This window comes from Notamacropus eugenii, chromosome 5, assembly GCF_028372415.1.
Source record: "Notamacropus eugenii isolate mMacEug1 chromosome 5, mMacEug1.pri_v2, whole genome shotgun sequence".
NCBI lineage: Eukaryota > Metazoa > Chordata > Mammalia > Diprotodontia > Macropodidae > Notamacropus > Notamacropus eugenii.
Genome location: NC_092876.1, coordinates 27597556 through 27614104, shown reverse-complemented (window position 1 = coordinate 27614104; position 16549 = coordinate 27597556). Strand labels below are relative to the sequence as shown.

At 47.0% G+C, this 16549-nt stretch overlaps 1 protein-coding gene across 1 annotated transcript; it reads right to left on the bottom strand.

Moving 5' to 3' along the window:
* Nucleotides 1-1159: 1159 nt before the first annotated feature.
* Nucleotides 1160-16468, bottom strand: LOC140503754 (very-long-chain 3-oxoacyl-CoA reductase-B-like). Its single transcript, XM_072608001.1, has 11 exons — nt 16212-16468; nt 15569-15615; nt 15048-15123; nt 14710-14820; nt 14551-14618; nt 13958-14002; nt 13764-13798; nt 13561-13642; nt 6952-7017; nt 6524-6673; nt 1160-1442 (listed from the first exon to the last, which is right to left on the bottom strand). The coding sequence occupies exons 1-11, from the start codon at nt 16384-16386 to the stop codon at nt 1356-1358; spliced, it is 942 nt and encodes a 313-aa protein (XP_072464102.1). The 5' UTR covers nt 16387-16468; the 3' UTR covers nt 1160-1355.
* Between the last annotated feature and the right edge of the window lie 81 nt (nt 16469-16549).

Genomic DNA, 16549 nt, shown 5'->3' with positions numbered 1-16549 from the left:
AGTGGAGGCCTTCTCCAATCACCGCCTTGGTTAAGTGGAAAAAACCTTTGGCCTGGGAGTTAGGAGAAGGTTGGGCCCTGCCCCTCCTCTGCCTCAGTGTGACACCCCCAGGCTAGTTCACACCCCTTCCCCTGGCCTCAGTTTCCCTATCTGTCAAGAGGATCTTGGCCAAGATGACCTTTGAGGTCCCTTCCTGCCCTGACACTCTGAGATTCTGTGACTCCCTCCTGGGTCCCCAGAGGCCCTGGGACGGAGACAGGAATTTGATTTGTTTCCTTGTTTTTCTTCCTCGAGGGGAGGGGGAGGGGAGATAACTAAAGGCAGCCAAGGGTGAGGGCCGAATTCTGCCCTCTGGGAGCCACCCCTCCCAGCTTCCAGCTAGAGGTAATGGGAGGAATGGGGGGGAGGGGGAAGTGGAGGGGGGAGGGGACTGTGACAAGCTTGGGGGGGGGCAGGAGAGGGGGAGGAGAGGACTTTGCTTATTCTAAGAGAGCCTTGAGACCTTTCCTGGCTCTGCCCCTGCCCAAGTGGGCTTGGTGAGCGGCTTTGGCCAAATGCATTTGCCCAAAATGAGCCTTGGTTTCGATGCCATCTGGAAAATGAGAGGGTGGCCCAGCTAGAACTCAAGGTCCCAGCATGAACCCAAGACCCAGAATGTCAGACCTAAGGAAGACTATAAGGGGACTGGTCCCAGGAGCTGGCAAGGGATTTGGGAGATCCATCAAAATCTATTCCCTCCCACCTAATTTCTCAGGAGAAGCCAGACCAGAAATGGGAAGTCATTTGCTAGGGTTATAGAGAAAATCAGGGAATAAGTTCAAGACTGGAACCAGAGCTCCTGGGGACTGTAAATCACCTCAGTCTATGGACTCCCCTCCACCCCACCCCATCCTAGAGCCTGTGACAACCCTGAAGAGGGGGGAGCTGGGAGAGAGGAGGAGGAGGAGGACATGGCCTCCTGCCCTTTCTGCCCCCAGGGATCCATTCCGTATCGAAAGGGCTGCCCACAGGGAGGAGAGGTCAGGCTACCTTTGCTTGGCCCGATTCAGCAGACCTGGGAGAGAAGGGTGGAAGTGGGAGCAGACTACGGGCTTGTATGGGACCAGGATGAGGGTGAGTGTGCTTGGTCATTCAACAGTTGATAAGATGGACAGCTGGCTGAGGGCAAAGTCATTTATTATAGGAAGTTACAGCTACTTCTTCTCTGGGCTGGGGTTCCTCCTCAAAGGGACCCTAGAGAGCAGGACCATGAGAGGAAACCCATCTGTTGGTCCCCTGTGCCCTCTAGCAATAGTCATATGCCCTCCCCCAACAAAGGGCCTCCGATTCAGCCCTGACTCCTTTCCACAACATCTTCAGTATCTTCCAAGTAGTTTTGATACATACAGCAACAACCAGGTGAACACTTTGGAGTTGTACGACAGTGGACTCAGCAGCAAACTCTGAGAAAAGAAGGGAGCAGAGCAGTCCAGGAAGCAGCCCAGCCTCAGCCAGACTCCCAGACCCAGATCTGGCCTGGACTTGGGCCCAGAGCACTTCCCCCCTGGGGCCTCCCTGGACAGCTCCAGGAGAAACAGAGTCCAGTGGAGAAGTGCTGACTTAGGAATGTTAGTTATGGAGTGGACTTTTATTGACTTTCCAATTACACTTTAATCTGTTTTGGCCAGCACTTTGATATTTTTCAGTCCAGGAGTTCTGACATCTCTGGACTAATGATCTCTAAAGCCCTCCCAGCCCTGACCTTCTCTGTTCTAAGGCCCCTCCCAGCTCTGACATTCCCTGTTCTAAGACCCCTTCCAGCCCTGACATCCCCTGTTCTAAGGACTGTGACATTCCATATTCGAATCCCTCCTACCTCTTTACCTTCTCTGTCCCTTCCAGCTCTGATATTCCCTATTCTCAAGTGTTCTTCCCAGCCCTGACATTCTAAGATTCTTCCATTGAGTGCTGCATTTTATACTGCCAGTCAGTTGGTAAGTATTTACTGTGACCTGCACAGCCCTCCCTCACTTAGAACAAAGTCAAGAGCAAGTCTTGTCATCATTTCTCTGATGTCATGGTCCTCTTCGGTAAAGGAAGGACAAACACAAGCATTTATTGAGGCCTTTCTATCGTGCTAAGTGCTGGAAACACAAATACAAGCAGAAACAAAGGCTATCCCTATCCTCAAGAAGCTTCCACTATAATGGAATGCTAAAAGAAACCTAAAAGGGTTGAAAAAGGGGGAGGGAAAAGTAGAAAAAGTTCTATGCACATGAATCTGCAATGCAGCCTGGAAAAGGTTGAAGACAATTATTGCCTGAGCCTTCTCCTTAAAATGGAAGTTCTGGATGGAACCAATCAATCAGAATGTGAAGCCTCAAGGGGCAGAGAATGCTGAGGATGAGGCAGCTGGTAATGCAGTGCATAGAGTGCTGGACCTAGAGTCAGAAAGACCTGAATTTGAATCTGGTCTTAAACACTTACTAGATATATGACCCTGGGCAAGTCACTTAACCTCAACCTGCCTGAGTTTCCCCAACTGTAAAATGGGAATAATAAAAAGCACCTACTTCCCAGGGTTGTCATGAGAATCAAATGAGATATCTGTAAAGTGTTTAGCACAATGCCTGGAATATAGCAGATGTTTTAGAAATGCTTCTTCCCCTTTTTGATGTGAAAAGTAGTAGAGAAAGTTGTTATTGTTGAGTGATTTTCAGTTGTTCAGTTCAGTTCTTTGTGACCCCAATTTAGGGTATGCCATTTCCTTCTCCAGCTCATTTTACAGATGAAAAAATGAGGCAAACAAAAGGGTGCAGTGACTTGCCCAGGGTCACACAGCTAGTAAGTGTCTGAGGCTGGATCCGAACTCAGGAAGATGAGTCTTTCTGACTTCAGTCCCAGAGCTCTACCCAATGTAGCACCACCTAGCTGCCCCACATAGGCTGTATGAATTGAGAGAAGTTATCTTGTGTTCCACTCTTCAAGTTGCTAACACTATAGCTGTCTGGGAGGCCAACTCTGGCATATATAGTATCAACCTCACCATTTAACATTGTATAAATTATGTTGCTAATACTTCTTAACAGTTTGGTATTATCTGACATGCTGTCAAGGACAGTCTGTTCACTTCAAGGCTTTTGCACACAGCAGGCATGGAAGAGAGAGAATTCAGCCTTTGTGCTCAAGAACCTTGACATTGGTAGCCCTGCGAAGGGGAAAGAATCAGAAAGCCTGAGAGTTCTAGTCTACCCATGCCTCCTTCCCCAGGCAAGCTCCTTCCCTCCCAGGCAAGCTCCTTCCCTCCCAGGTAAGCTCCTTCCCTCAGTCATGAGGGAAATACTTTTGGAGGCCATTTAATCCATTCCATGCAGGAACAGAATCTTTACTAGAACATATCCAGCAGATGATCCTCCAGTTCTGCTTGAAGACCTGCAAGTAAGGGGAACTCGCCTCTCAAGGCAATCTGCTGACCTTTGGGATGGCTCTTATTTCAGTCTCCCTTTCCCCTTTTCCCACCCCACCCCAAGACCCTCATCTCCCAGTTCTGCCTTTGGAGGCCAAAGAACATAGCCAATTCCTTTCCCAGGTGCAAGTACTGGAAAACAGCCATCATGATCCCCTTGTGTCTTCTCCAGATTAAATGCCACCAATTTCCTCAACTGATCATATAACCTGGATGCCAAGCCCAGCACCATCCTGACCACCTGCCACTGGATATATTCCAGTCATTAATGTCCTTCTTAAGCCATGGTGCCCACAACTGAACACAGGCCTCTGGATGAAGTATGTGGGACTACAACTCTCTTATTCTTGGAAGCTTACACCCCACTTTATATGGCCAAGATTAACCTTTTAGGAAACCCCATTCCATGGCTGACTCATATTGAGCTTGTGATCCCCTAAGATCCCCAGTTCTTTTTCAGACACATTCCTGCCTCACCATGTCTTTTCCATATCGTACCCTTTCTGGACTTCAGCTTCCTATTCTACAAAATGAGGCAATTGGACACAAAGTGGTCATGTAAATCCTTGCCAGCACTATGATCTATGGGTATATGATCAAAAATTCTTTTTCCTTTCAAAAAAACATTTGGTGAACTTTCTAAAATGGCTCACTGGGGCAGCTAGGTGTTGCAGTACCTACAGATACAGCACCAACCCTGGGTTGGGAGGACCTGAGTTCAAATGTGACCTCAGAGACTTACTAGTTGTGTGTCCCTGGGCAAGTCACTTAACTTATTTCCTTTAAATAAAAAAGCTCACCCATGTCTCTAACTCCTTGGGTAAAACCTAGACCAACTCATCAATTCCTTGCCAGTCAGCTTATCACCCTGATATTAGATGGGACAGTGGGAACTCATTTATCCAGAGTCCATTTGTCCAATGTCCTAATCTCTGAGAACTCAGCTTTCTGGGGCCCAACTTTGTTTGCTGTCTTTTGTATTTCCATCTTTTGTTCTCATCACTTACTTCCATCAACCACCTTGCCTTTCTCTAGTTAACTCCTTCTAATCTTTTTAAAACTTAAATTACAACTATTTCCTTTCCTTTCTGCTTTCCCCATTGAGAAAGGAAAAAGAAAAAAGTCTTTGAAGTAAGTATGTCTAGTCAAGCAGAGCAAATTTCCACATTGGCCACATCCTAAACCTCATGTTTGGGTCTGCACCCATCTTCTTTCAGTGGGTTGTCCATGCTTTTCTAATCTGGTAATTCTCATCTTCTCTGGACTTAAGAGAACCAGAGCACCAGGGTCGTAAGAATTTTGTGCTGAATAAGAGCCAATAGGTTCAGAGTAAATCCCTGATGGGTTCTCCTCTGAAGGAGATGCAGAAGTTTGTATGTACATGCACACATTTTGTGATGCCCGTATGGCTTGGAGCTAGGGTGTTTCTTTCTTGGAATCTCGTCAAATTCTTAATTTTGTTCTAGATCAATGACTTCTAGAGAACAGCATGCCACATAACTTAAGTCCCAGTGACCTCAGTTCTAAAGGACTGAACTCTTGAAAGCTGACTTGGAGCCACCAAGTTCCAGTTACTTGAACTCTAGGCTGCTAACAGCCCTAAATAACTAAGTTACCTACAGTGGGTTCTAGATAACTGCATCCTGAATTGTATAGAGCTGGCTGAGTTCCTGACAATCAACTTGTAGAGAGTCATGCGCCCCCTATAACTGACCCCCCTCCCCGCCAAAAAAGCTGAGGTCTTGGAGATTAGGTTATTGGATTCTGGATAAGTCAGTTCCCATTATTATGTCTAATATTATTGGCAACTGGCACTTAGGAATTGGTTCCAATATGCCACAGTAAGTTTGGTGGAGGTTATTTCCTTTAAGACCTCAAGACCCTAGCAGGGGTGGGGTGGGGTGGGGGGTAGGGATGGTGATCCTTGCTCTGACAACTTTGTCAGAACATCCAAGCACTCCAGAAGCAATGTGGCTGAGAGGTTAAGGGTTACTTACAGGGTAAGGCCCCTTACAAGCAGCCAGCATTGATACTGACAGGCTGTGGCACCCTCTCAGTGCCCCAGGCAACTCAACAACTCTAGATTGGAGACAAACTATATTGGGAGAGGGACTGTCCTCACTGGGAGTTCCCTACCTCCTATGAAATCACAGGGCCAAAAGCCCATCCTCTCCAAAAGGAGGACTCAGAGCTCTGAGGGACCATGGAGATTACCTTGTCAAAGCCACTCTCATTTCACAAGGGAAAAAAAGTGGAATTCTGGAGATCTAGGCTACAGAATGACAGATTTAGATGTAGGAGACCCCTGAGTCGTCCCCTTCATTTTACAGATGGGGAAACTGGGCCTCAGTGACTTGCTCAAGACCTCAGAGCCAAGACTGGGATCTCCTAATCCAGTATTCTGAGCTGTGTGCCAGACAGACCTTAGGTAGAAGGGGTCCAGTAAATAGAAAGGCTGGGATTTGAGCCAAATCCAATGTTCTTTTCCATGACACCACACCTGGGGCAGACACCTGACTTCATTCATGCCTCCCCTTCTTCCCTGAAACCCATTTGTGCAGGATGCCCAAATTTGGAGTATCCACCCCAAATGTTCACACGGACTATTTGTGCCCGAGTTGTAGCAGCGCATTCCGAGCTCATACTGGTCTGATCAGCTGCAGTGGGACACACTGAAATTTCATTTTGTCATGGTGATGTCATTTTGGTCTTCTTCAAGAGCAAAGGACAACAACCAACCAACTATCCCCCTCCACACACATATATAGTCTAGAATACCTGAATTTAAATCCACCCCGAGAAATTTACCACTGTGTAATCCTGGACAAGTCACTGAACATCTGCCTGCCTCAGTTTCCTCAACTGGAAAGTGAGCATAATGATGACACCTTCCTTCCCAGGGTTGTTGTGAGGATCAAATGAGGTTTTTGTAAAGGGTGTATTGAGCACAGTGCCTGACATGTAAGAGGTGTTTAACGGATACTTCTTTCCTTCCTTCCCTCCTTAGCTAACCCCTCTGGTCAGGAGTCGGTCTGGACACCTTCCCTCTTCAACCCAATGGGCACCCCAGTCACTCACGTGGACAAAGTGTAAGAAACAGCCTGAAGTGAAGTTAGAGACGCCTACAGTGTCCAAGGCCTCTCTGACGAACTCGTCTGAAGACTTCACCAAGAATCTTACTGGTGGCACCTTAGACATGTTGCTAGAAACTAGCAGAGGGGTAAGAGTCTGGAGGAAGAAATTGATGAGTAGGTGGAAGGGTCATAGCTCTCCATCTGTCCACCTCCCAAAGGCCTCAAGTAGACCTACCCCTAAGTAGGTCTTGTCCCCCACCCTCCTGTTACCTCACCAAACCTGCTTGCCTCTCACCCACCCTACTGGCCCTGGCCCCCTGGCCTTCCTCCCAAGTTCCTCCCCATCTCTGATATCCTTACTGACCTTCTTATCTATCCCTTCGTGCTCTAGAAATCACACAAGCACAATCACACTCACACTCCCACCCATACCTGTATGATGACTCCAGAGTTCTGGTATTCCAAGGCCACAGCCTGAGAAAAGCTATTCATAAAGGCCTGTGAGTGAGAGAGGGCAAATCACAGAATTTTAGCATCAGAAGGGACCCAGAGTACAACTAGTTGAACCCACTCATAACGAGGAGTCTTCACTACACGCTCACTGAGAAGTAGTCATCCAGCCTCTGCTCAAAGACCTCCAAGGATGGGGAGCTCACTAACGCCCTAGGCAGCCCACTCCACTTTGGGGCAGCTGTCCTCGATACGACTCTTGTTCTGCCCTGGGTGCCTTGCTGCTCCTGGTTCTGCCCTTTGAGTTCAAGGAGAACAAGACTAGTTCTTGTCTACATGACAGTCCTTCCTAATGCTGGAGGTGTGCTCCCAAATTCTGCATGAAGACTTTTCTTCTCTGGGCTAAATATGCCTGGCTCTATTAACCTATCAAAAAGCTAGGAAGTATTTAATAGTTCATTCTAGGCAGGGGCTCATCTAGGCTCTGGAGATAAGGTAAACCAAAGTAAACCCTGCCCTCAAGAGGCCGCCCTTCTATCCTGAGATATGCCTACATGTATGGTATGCCTACATATTAAACACATGCAACTCATCTCACAATGACAGAGTGCTGAATTTGGTTTCAAGAAAATCTGAGTGCAAATGCTGCCTTAGACATGGACTGGCATAATAATAGCACCCAAGGTTGTGGTGATATTTGTAAAGCACATTGCAAACCTTCAAGTGTTATAGAAATGTTAATGAGACTTATCGCTTGTATGACCATGGTTGTCACTTAAGCTCCCTAGGCCTCAGTTTCCTCATCTGTAAAACAGAGTTGGACTAGATGACTTCCAAGGTTGCTCCCATCTTTACAGCAATGATAAAATCCCATCTATACCACTTGCTACTACCTGATCGGGGTGACTTACTCCTTTTCTCTGGTTCTCAGTTTCCTTATATGTAAAATGAGGGGATGGCCTCTGAGAACCCTTCTAGCTCTCCCTTTGTAATCCTACCATACTCATGTATAATAGTGTTGGGAAGGGGGATGCAAGCCTGGTTATGAAGATTTGAAACACCAAGGAGGGAAGTTTGTATTAGACCAGACTCATTCTGATTCCCATGAGCACCTTCTCCAGCTCATCCATGTTCTGCCTAAATAGTGGCACAGCCTAAGATTGGCCTCTCTTCTGGGGACAGTTCCCAAGTTTTGGGGTTCAGTCGTTTCAGTCCTGTCTGATTCTTCATGACCCTATTGGTCACAAAGAGTCAGGCAGGACTGAAACGACTGAACCCCAAAACTTGGCCACAAAATGGCAAAGACACTAGAGTGGTTTGCCGTTTCCTTCTCCAATTCATTTTACAGAGGAGGAAACTGAGGCAAAATGGATTAAGTGTCGTACTCAGGATCATATAGCTAGGAAGTGCCTGTGGCCAGATTTGAACTTATGAAGAGCAGTCTTCCTGACTCCAGGCACCATGGCACCACCTAGCTGTCCTACAGTTCCCAAAACAACAGAGAAATCTTTCCTCTGACCCTGACAATTTCCTGAGTCATTCAAAGTCTGGGTCAGATTTCTCTGTTCCAGGAAGTCCTTCCTGACCACCCTGGCCCCCTGGGCTCTTTGACCTCTCTGAGTTGTTCTGGGTCCGGATTGGCTAAACCCCTCCTACCCTGACTCTCTTTTGGAAGCTTCAGCCCTGACTCTGACTCCTTTTGAGACCATTGAACATTAAGAATCTCAGAGGGTGAACAAATCAACCGATCAACAAGCATGTATTAAGTGCCTATATACTATGTTCCCCACATTTATTAAATGCTGGCTGTATTCCACATACTCTACTGTGAGATTTCTAGAAGCAGCATGGAAAGTATGTTGGCTTTAGAGGTAGGGGAATTGAGTTCACATCCCAGCACAGTCCTTTAATAGCTGTCTCACTTTGGGCAAATCATTTCTCAGGGCCTCAGTTTCTTCAGCTGCAAAATGAGGAGTCTGGACAAGATGGACTTCTAAGACACTTTCCTGCTGTGAATCTTGGATTCTTTGTCCCTATGGAAGGCATAGATGCTAAAGATGCAAAGTCAAAAAGAATTAGTGCCTGTGGTGGCTAGGTGGTGTCAGACGGCATAGAGCACTTGGTCTGGAGTCAAGAAGATCTCTTTCGGAGTTCAAATCCAGCCTCAGACACTTACTAGCTATGTGACCCTAGGCCTGTCATTCAACCTTGTGTGCCTCAGTTTCCTCATCTGTAAAATGAGCTGGAGAAGGAAATGGCAAACCATTCCAGTATCTTTGTCAAGAAAACCCCAAATGGGGTCACAGAGTTGGGCACAGCTGAAACAACTCAACAACCTATTTCTTGCCCACATTCACAGGGTGCTAAGTGTCAAAGACAGGATTTGAACCTAGCCCCTGACTCTGGATCCAGCACCTATGGAGGCCATGACATGCATGCTAGAAACCAGTGGAATTGGCCTTCTTGCTACTGATCACATATTTTCTCTCTGGAAAGAAAATAGATCCCTAAATGTTTGTTGTCTAATCATTGTTTTGTCCTGTCTGATTCTTCGTGACCCCATTTTGGGGTTTTCTTGGCAAAGATCCTGGAGTGGTTTGCCATTTTCTTTTCCAGCTCATTTTACAGATGAGGAAACTGAGGCAAACAGGGTCAAGTGACTTGCCCAGGGTCACCCAGCTAGGAAGTGTCTGAGTCCAGATTTGAACTCAGAAAGAGGAGTCTTCCTGACTCCAGGCCTGCCATTTTATGCACTATGGTGCCACCTAGTGCCCATATTCCTAAAGAAATCTCATCAAAATCAACCTGAGGCAAGGTTGGGTTTGTTTTTGGTGGGGGGAACATAGAGGGAACTCTAGTATCTGGGAGGCTCAGAAGAAGCTTTCCCGGCGTTGTGAGCCGGTCTCATGTGGCGTGTCCTCAAGGTCCCTCACCCTCCTGGTTACATTCCTCTGGATGTTTTCTGGACTGTCAGTTTTCTTCTAAAGAGCAGGGTTCAGTACTGAACCCAAGAGTGTTGACGCGGTCCTGCTAGTGCAGAGTACAGAGAGATGCTACTGCTCAGTAGCTTGTTCCTGGAGCCTAAGATCTAACTAGATTTTTTTTCCACATGAAATAATATTTTATTGCCTATACTGAACCTAAAAAAAAACAAACCTTCATGGAGAAGGGATTGTAAGGAAAGATTTAAAACCCTGAACCAGGGATAGTCATCAAGAAATCACTATGATAATACAGAAAGGAGGTAATGAGGGCCTAATAAATTTGTGACTTTGAGTAGAGAACGTTACTTTACAGGTGTTTGAATAGAAAATTAAAGGGAAAGTAGTAACTTTTTCTCAAAAGTACAGTCTTACTATATATATGTATACATATATATATAATTTTTTCAGAATATTAAAATAATCTAAAAGAGTTCATCGAGTTCATGTTACCTTCCCCACTCTTTTCTTACCACTTTTCTGACATTTTTTCAAGACCCTATTTAAATTGCTCCATCTTCTATGAAGGCTTCTCTGATCAACCCAGCATTACGTTTCTAACTAGCTTTGTGGCTGCTAGGTCACAGTCATCCTAGATACTGAGATTGAAGTCCACTGAAACCTTCGGATCTTTTTCAGATAAGCTGTTGTCCAATCAACAAACTGGATTTGTTCACCTAAGGTAAGGCTCCATTCATCCCTACATAGTTTTATCTTATTAGACTCCACTCAATGCTCAAGCCTGCCATGATGCCTTTGGATCCTGGATGTCATCCGCTGCTATGGGGAGGGTGGGGGAAGAGGGTCACTAAGTGATCTGGAGGCAGAAGGACCTGACTTCAAATCCAGCCTCACACGCTTCCTAGCTGTGAGACCCTGGGCAGCTCCATTCCACCTCTTTCTGCCTCAGTTTTCTCATCTATAAATGGGTATAATGACAGCACCTACCTCCCAGGATTGCTGTGAGGAGAAATTGAGATAATCTTTGTGGAGTACTTAGCACATAGCAGGTGCTATAAAAAATGCACATTTTCTTCTCCTTCCCCTCCCAGCTTTGGATCAGCTACATAAACATTTCATCTATACTTTCAACCACGTTAAAAAAAAAAACTTAATAGAATAAGCCTAAACACAGATCGCTGTGGCACTCCACTAGAGAACTCTTTCCAAGTCGGCATCAAACCATAAATAACTAACTCTTTGAGTTGGTGGTTTGAGACCAGTGCATTTAATAGCTAATAATGGCATTTTTGTTATGTTTACTATGTTCCAGGCATTTCACTGAGTGCTTTATAATTATCATCCGTTTGATCCTCAACTCTGGGAGGCAGGTACTATCATAATCTCCATTTTACAGATGAGGACACTAAGGCCAACAGAGATGAAAGGACGGAGCTAGTAAGGCTCTGAGCGCCAGGCTCAGCACTCTGCACACTGTGCCGTCCCCTAGTGGCCTCAATCAAGCTCTCATCTAGCTCACATCTCGGTTTTCATATCATGAAATACTATCTAATGCACTGGTGAGACTCAGGTAAATGCTGTCTCTTGAATACCCTTGATCAGTGCTGGTTTTGTTCACCTGCCCTAAGAGGAAATAAGGCTGTTTTGTCAAGACCAGTCCTTGCTGCAGCCCTGCTGGTGCTCTATGACCAGCACTTTCTAGGAATCCTCCTCTGAATCCCTTAATGCTTGGAGCCCCAGGACAGGTAGAACAATGCAATCCAGCTTTCTTCCCTCCCTGGATATGTTCCCCTTGCCTGGGCTGACGAGCAATGCTTCTAGACAAAGGAATTCTGGAGTCTCAGGCCTAAGGATGTACCAGAGTGGGAGGTCTCTGGGGGTCTGGTCTGGGCTCAGAGCAGAGAATGTTAGAGCTGGAAGAGGACTGAGGTCAGGAAACGACAGAAATTGGAGGGACTTTAGAACAGGGAATGTCAGGGCCAGGGAGAACTTTAGAATAGGGAATGACAGAGCTGGGAGGGCCTTTGAACAGTGTCGGGGACAGGAGGGGCATTAGAGCACAGAACCAGGAGGGGCTGGTCAAAATGGCAGAGTAAGGGCCAGGACCCAGTTGAACTCTCCAACATTTCCTGCCAAACAACTTGAAAATAATGCCTCAAATCAAATCTTGGAGAAATCATGATAGGTTGAGCACCAAAGGAGAGAATGAAAGGGGAGGAGTGAAGAGGGCTAATCTCCCTTCCCTCCCATAACTTTTATTGCCACCTCAATGTGAATGACTCCCAGAGCATGACCTTGAGCCCTGGCCTCTCCCAGGTTCCACCTGGAGTAGATACAGAACTAAGACACGATATTTTTCCTTGACCTCATCCTTCTTTCTGACCTTAGTACCACTACTCAACCACTCTCCTCCAATAGGAACCTTAGGGTTAGCATTGTTACAATCTCTGCTGGGTTTCAGCCAATTACCAGGTCTTGGGGAGTCCATATTCCTGGTATCCATTCTCTCCTCTCTTTCTAGAGTCATGGCTATGGTTTAAGCTCTCATGACCCCTTGTTTAGTCTATCAGAACAGTTTTCTTGCAGGCATTCCTAGGTCCATTCTTTCTCCCCTTCTATCTTTCCAACCTTAATGGGAATCATCTTATATGTTGACCTGTCTACATCAGTCCTCTGCTCAAAAAACTTTTAATGTCTCCTTATTACTATTAAGTAAAAGTAAAAGTGTCCTCTGTGTCCAAGCACAATAAATTCCTCTTCCACACAACACACTTTCATGTGCTCAAAGACCCTTCTAGGCTAAGCACCCCCAATTCCTCCAACTAATTCCCCTACTTTCATAATATCTCACTCCCCTCCTAGCTGTGTTCTAAACCTTCTGGACCTCATAATCTTGTCTCTTCTTGCTGTCTGCTCTAGAAACTCTCCTAAGCCCCCAGGGTCTCGTCACCCTGGATCATCCTTCCAACCTTCTGGCCTGCTCACCATGGGATAGCCCTCTGCAGGGGTGGTCACCCTGCCCTCTCTGGCCATTTCTAGCTGGAGTCTCCACTTTGTGGAGTTGCCTACAATGGCTTGCCTTAATTTCCCTCCTGGCCCTACTCAGGACTTTCTGGATTTCCAAATAATGACTCCTCCCCCTCCCCAAACATAGGGCAAGGAATGTTTATTTTGCTTCAACCTGAGAAGTTAATAATTGTTTAATAAATGCCCTCATATGCCAAGTTTTATCAGTGCCTAGAGGGAAATGTGAACTTTAGCTTTCACTGTTATCTCCCAGGAGATTCCTAGGCCTCTACTTTATCAAGGGGCCCTCAAACTTTGGCTGGCTGGGTTTTATTTCTCTTTGAGGCCTCCCCTTATATAATTACTGAACCCATGGGGTAGTGTGTGGATGCCTTAGGAATCACCTAGTCCCTACTCTCTGGTTTTATATACAGTAGACCTAAAACTGAGAGAGCTTGACTGTCCAAGGACTTTGAGGGAGTGGGGGGGGGGGGGGTAGAGGGGGCACTCCCACCACTCCATGGCTTTCAGCTCCACATCTGTCACTCTATTCATTCCATCCCAATGCCTGAACCGCGTTCTTGTTCCTGGTAACTTAAAAGTGTTCAGGGTCTGGGTTCTTTTAGGTGTGGGACTCATTTACCTTCGTAGCCCCATATAAAGCCAAGAATGGGACAGGTTGTGTGCCAGCCTCAGAGGATATGTTGATGATCACTCCACGGCTCCTGCAGAGTTGGAGAAGAGAACTGAGAATGGATGTGTCTATAGGGAGCAGTGCAGCGTGAGGCAGTATGGATGGGAAAGTAGGATCTAGAGATGAGGAGAAGAGGATGCTTGGGCCCCTACCTGGCTACCATCTGAGGCAGGATGATCCGGGTCATCTGTGGAGGAAGAGGCAAAGGCTAAATCTACCCAATTATCCATCCTTGGCCCATCCCTAGAAAGCATGTGTCCCCTGAACCCTTCCCCTATCCTCACCTCCCCATCTCCCTTCCATCCCCTGCTAAAGATGCTCCGTCTCTTTTCTGCCTCAGTCTCACCTGAATCATTGACAGCATGTTACAATTCATCACGTCTGTGAATTTCTGAGAAGACAGAGGACACCTCTTACTTTGCATGAACCCCAGGGTGTCTCATGGCAATCTGGCCATGAATTCTTGGGTTGGAGTTTGATGAGAGGGAAAGTTCTTTCTCATCCTTCAAGGCTCCCCCCATCCACGACCATCTCCTCTACGAAATTTTCCCTCAGCATTCAAATCCCCTCCCTTCAGGTTTGGCCCAAGGCCGAGTTAAAGAGTGAAAACAAATCAGCCCACATTTTAAATAAATAGAGGGACAACAAATAGATGGAAAGTGAGGCAAATTTATCAGAATTTTAAGGGAACATTTTCTCAACATTGACTATTATCATTATGGTTACAAAAGCAAGGGAAGCTCACATTTCTGAGCTGATTTAAATTTGCAAAGCACTTGTGGGCCTTGCTAGAAAAGTTGGGGAGGTGGGAGTGCTGAGATAAGAGGGGAGATGGGGTAATGTGGGAAGCGGCAGATAAAGAGGGCAGGAATAGGGGAGAAGAAATGGAAAAAGGAAGAGAAAGGGAGAAAGGGATGCGATGGGGGGAACTTCCTCTACCTTGCCTGCATTCTGCAAACTCAGTATCTTCCCAGCTTGTTCCTTGGGAGTCATGCCAACATTGTTGACTGCAAAAAAACAGGTCAGTACCACAGACCAAGGGGATAGAGAAGAATTCTGGGGGCAGGACTGAGAAGGGAAGAGGGAGTGGGTGGGTACCTAGAATGCCGATGTCTAGGCCCTCCAGGGCTGTCTCAACTGCCTCATAGATTTCTAAACCTCCAGTGAAGTCCACCTGGATGACTCTTGTCTCCTTACCATGGAGTCTCGCTGTGGGAAAACTCAGAGAATTCAGAAACAGAAGCTTGGTGCCACTCTTACTTTTATAGATGAGGAAAAGCCCAGAAAAGATATGAGACCAACTAGCTCAAGATCACACACAGCTCATAGGTGGCAGAACTGTGTCAAACCCAGGTCTTTTGGTTCCAAATTCCACAGTGCAACCTTGACCAGTCTCCCTTCTGACCCATGCCCTTCCTTTCTAGTCGAATCCTCACCAATATCCTCTGCCTCCCGATGTAACTTGTTTAGATCTCGGCTGACCAGCACAATGTTGAAGCCTCTTCGGGCCAGCTGTATGGAGACAGGAGAATGGGGAGCTTGAGGGTGTGGCCACACAGAACCTCCCACACCTAGAGAATATTCCACAGGGCTCATCCAAATCAGTAGGTGTACAAAGGACAAAGGGATATGGTGAATTCACAGGAACCCATGGGCAGAAACACCAGGACAGATATAGGTGTATATATCTATCTATCCATCCTCTGTCTGTGTATGGACATACATACACATTACATTATTACATTTGTATATTATTTACACAGGACTCCCCCTGCAAACACATGGCCTGAGGCTCTAGAAAATGACCAGAAAATAACACAAAGAGGGAAGTATTTGTGGGAGAAAACACCAAATGAATGGGACCATGTATGTGAAACGCAATGAAACAGTGTGGGGCCATGCCCAGATACGTTAAAGACAGACTCAGATGAAGCCAGCCCCCCCCCCCCCCCCTTACCTCATGAGCATAGCTCCTGCCGATTCCACTTGTAGCCCCGGTTACCACTGTGAGGGGACAGAGGCTGGGAATGAGGACCCTCTGGAGGCCCCATCAAATGGGAGATCCCAGGAGGTGACAGGGAGAGAGCCTTTACTCTCTACCTCCTACACCTCAGTTCTACCTCTGTGACTCAGGAATTAGAAAGGATTTTAAACTGTTTACACAGTGGGAATCAACCAGTAAATGACTGCTGGAACAAGGGGAATATGCTACTGGGGACCTGCAGACCGTGCACAGATTGGTAGATGCTTCCAAGGATTCTGGAAATCATGTAGTCCAGCTGCTCCCAGTTTTATAAAACAACACAAACAACCACCCCAACCCCCCTGAGGCCCAGAAAGATTTAAAGACTCCTAGGAATCAAATTCAAAATTAGGACAGACCTTGAGGTAACCTAGCATACTAGACACTTATTTTACAAACCACCACCACGAAGCCCAGAGGGGAAGCAACTTGCCAAGGGGGTCCCACCAGGTCCTGAAGTCCTCCACCATGCTCCACAGACTCTTGGGCGGCAGTGGGCCACAGGAGTCCCATGAACACAGCCCTTGCCCCTTCCTGCCCCCTTGGGTCCCTTTCCCTCCCTGCTTCTCCCACACACCTGCCCAGGCTCCTTGTGTCCTGAGAGAGATCCCAACGCCCAGGCCAAGCTTTGGCAGCCCATAGACGATCAGGGCATGGCCCAGCCACCAGGCTGCCCGTATAAGCCACCAAGTTGCAGCCACGGTGCCCAGCATTTGGAAGGCTGAGCCACCTGATTCCATCCATGGTAGCATCCTGAACAGGGCAACCCTGAGCTTGGGCAGCACAGCCTTGCTGAGGGGCAGGCTCAGCTCTACAGAACCAGCAGGTTAAAGACCAGGGCTGGCCGGGGTCCTAAGGTCTTTCTGAAGAGGGAGGGCTGAGGGATGGCTGAGGGCGGGGCGGCATTCCTAAAAC

Bases quoted from the DNA above. Each gene is read 5' to 3' on its own strand.
- LOC140503754 (XM_072608001.1), bottom strand. From the start codon at position 16,386: ATGCTACCATGGATGGAATCAGGTGGCTCAGCCTTCCAAATGCTGGGC. The intron at 15,616-16,211 runs GTGTGTGGGAGA...GTCCCCTCACAG, and splicing joins GACACAAGGAGCCTGGGCAG to TGGTAACCGGGGCTACAAGT. The intron at 13,799-13,957 runs GTGAGACTGAGG...CTTCCTCCACAG, and splicing joins ACATGCTGTCAATGATTCAG to ATGACCCGGATCATCCTGCC.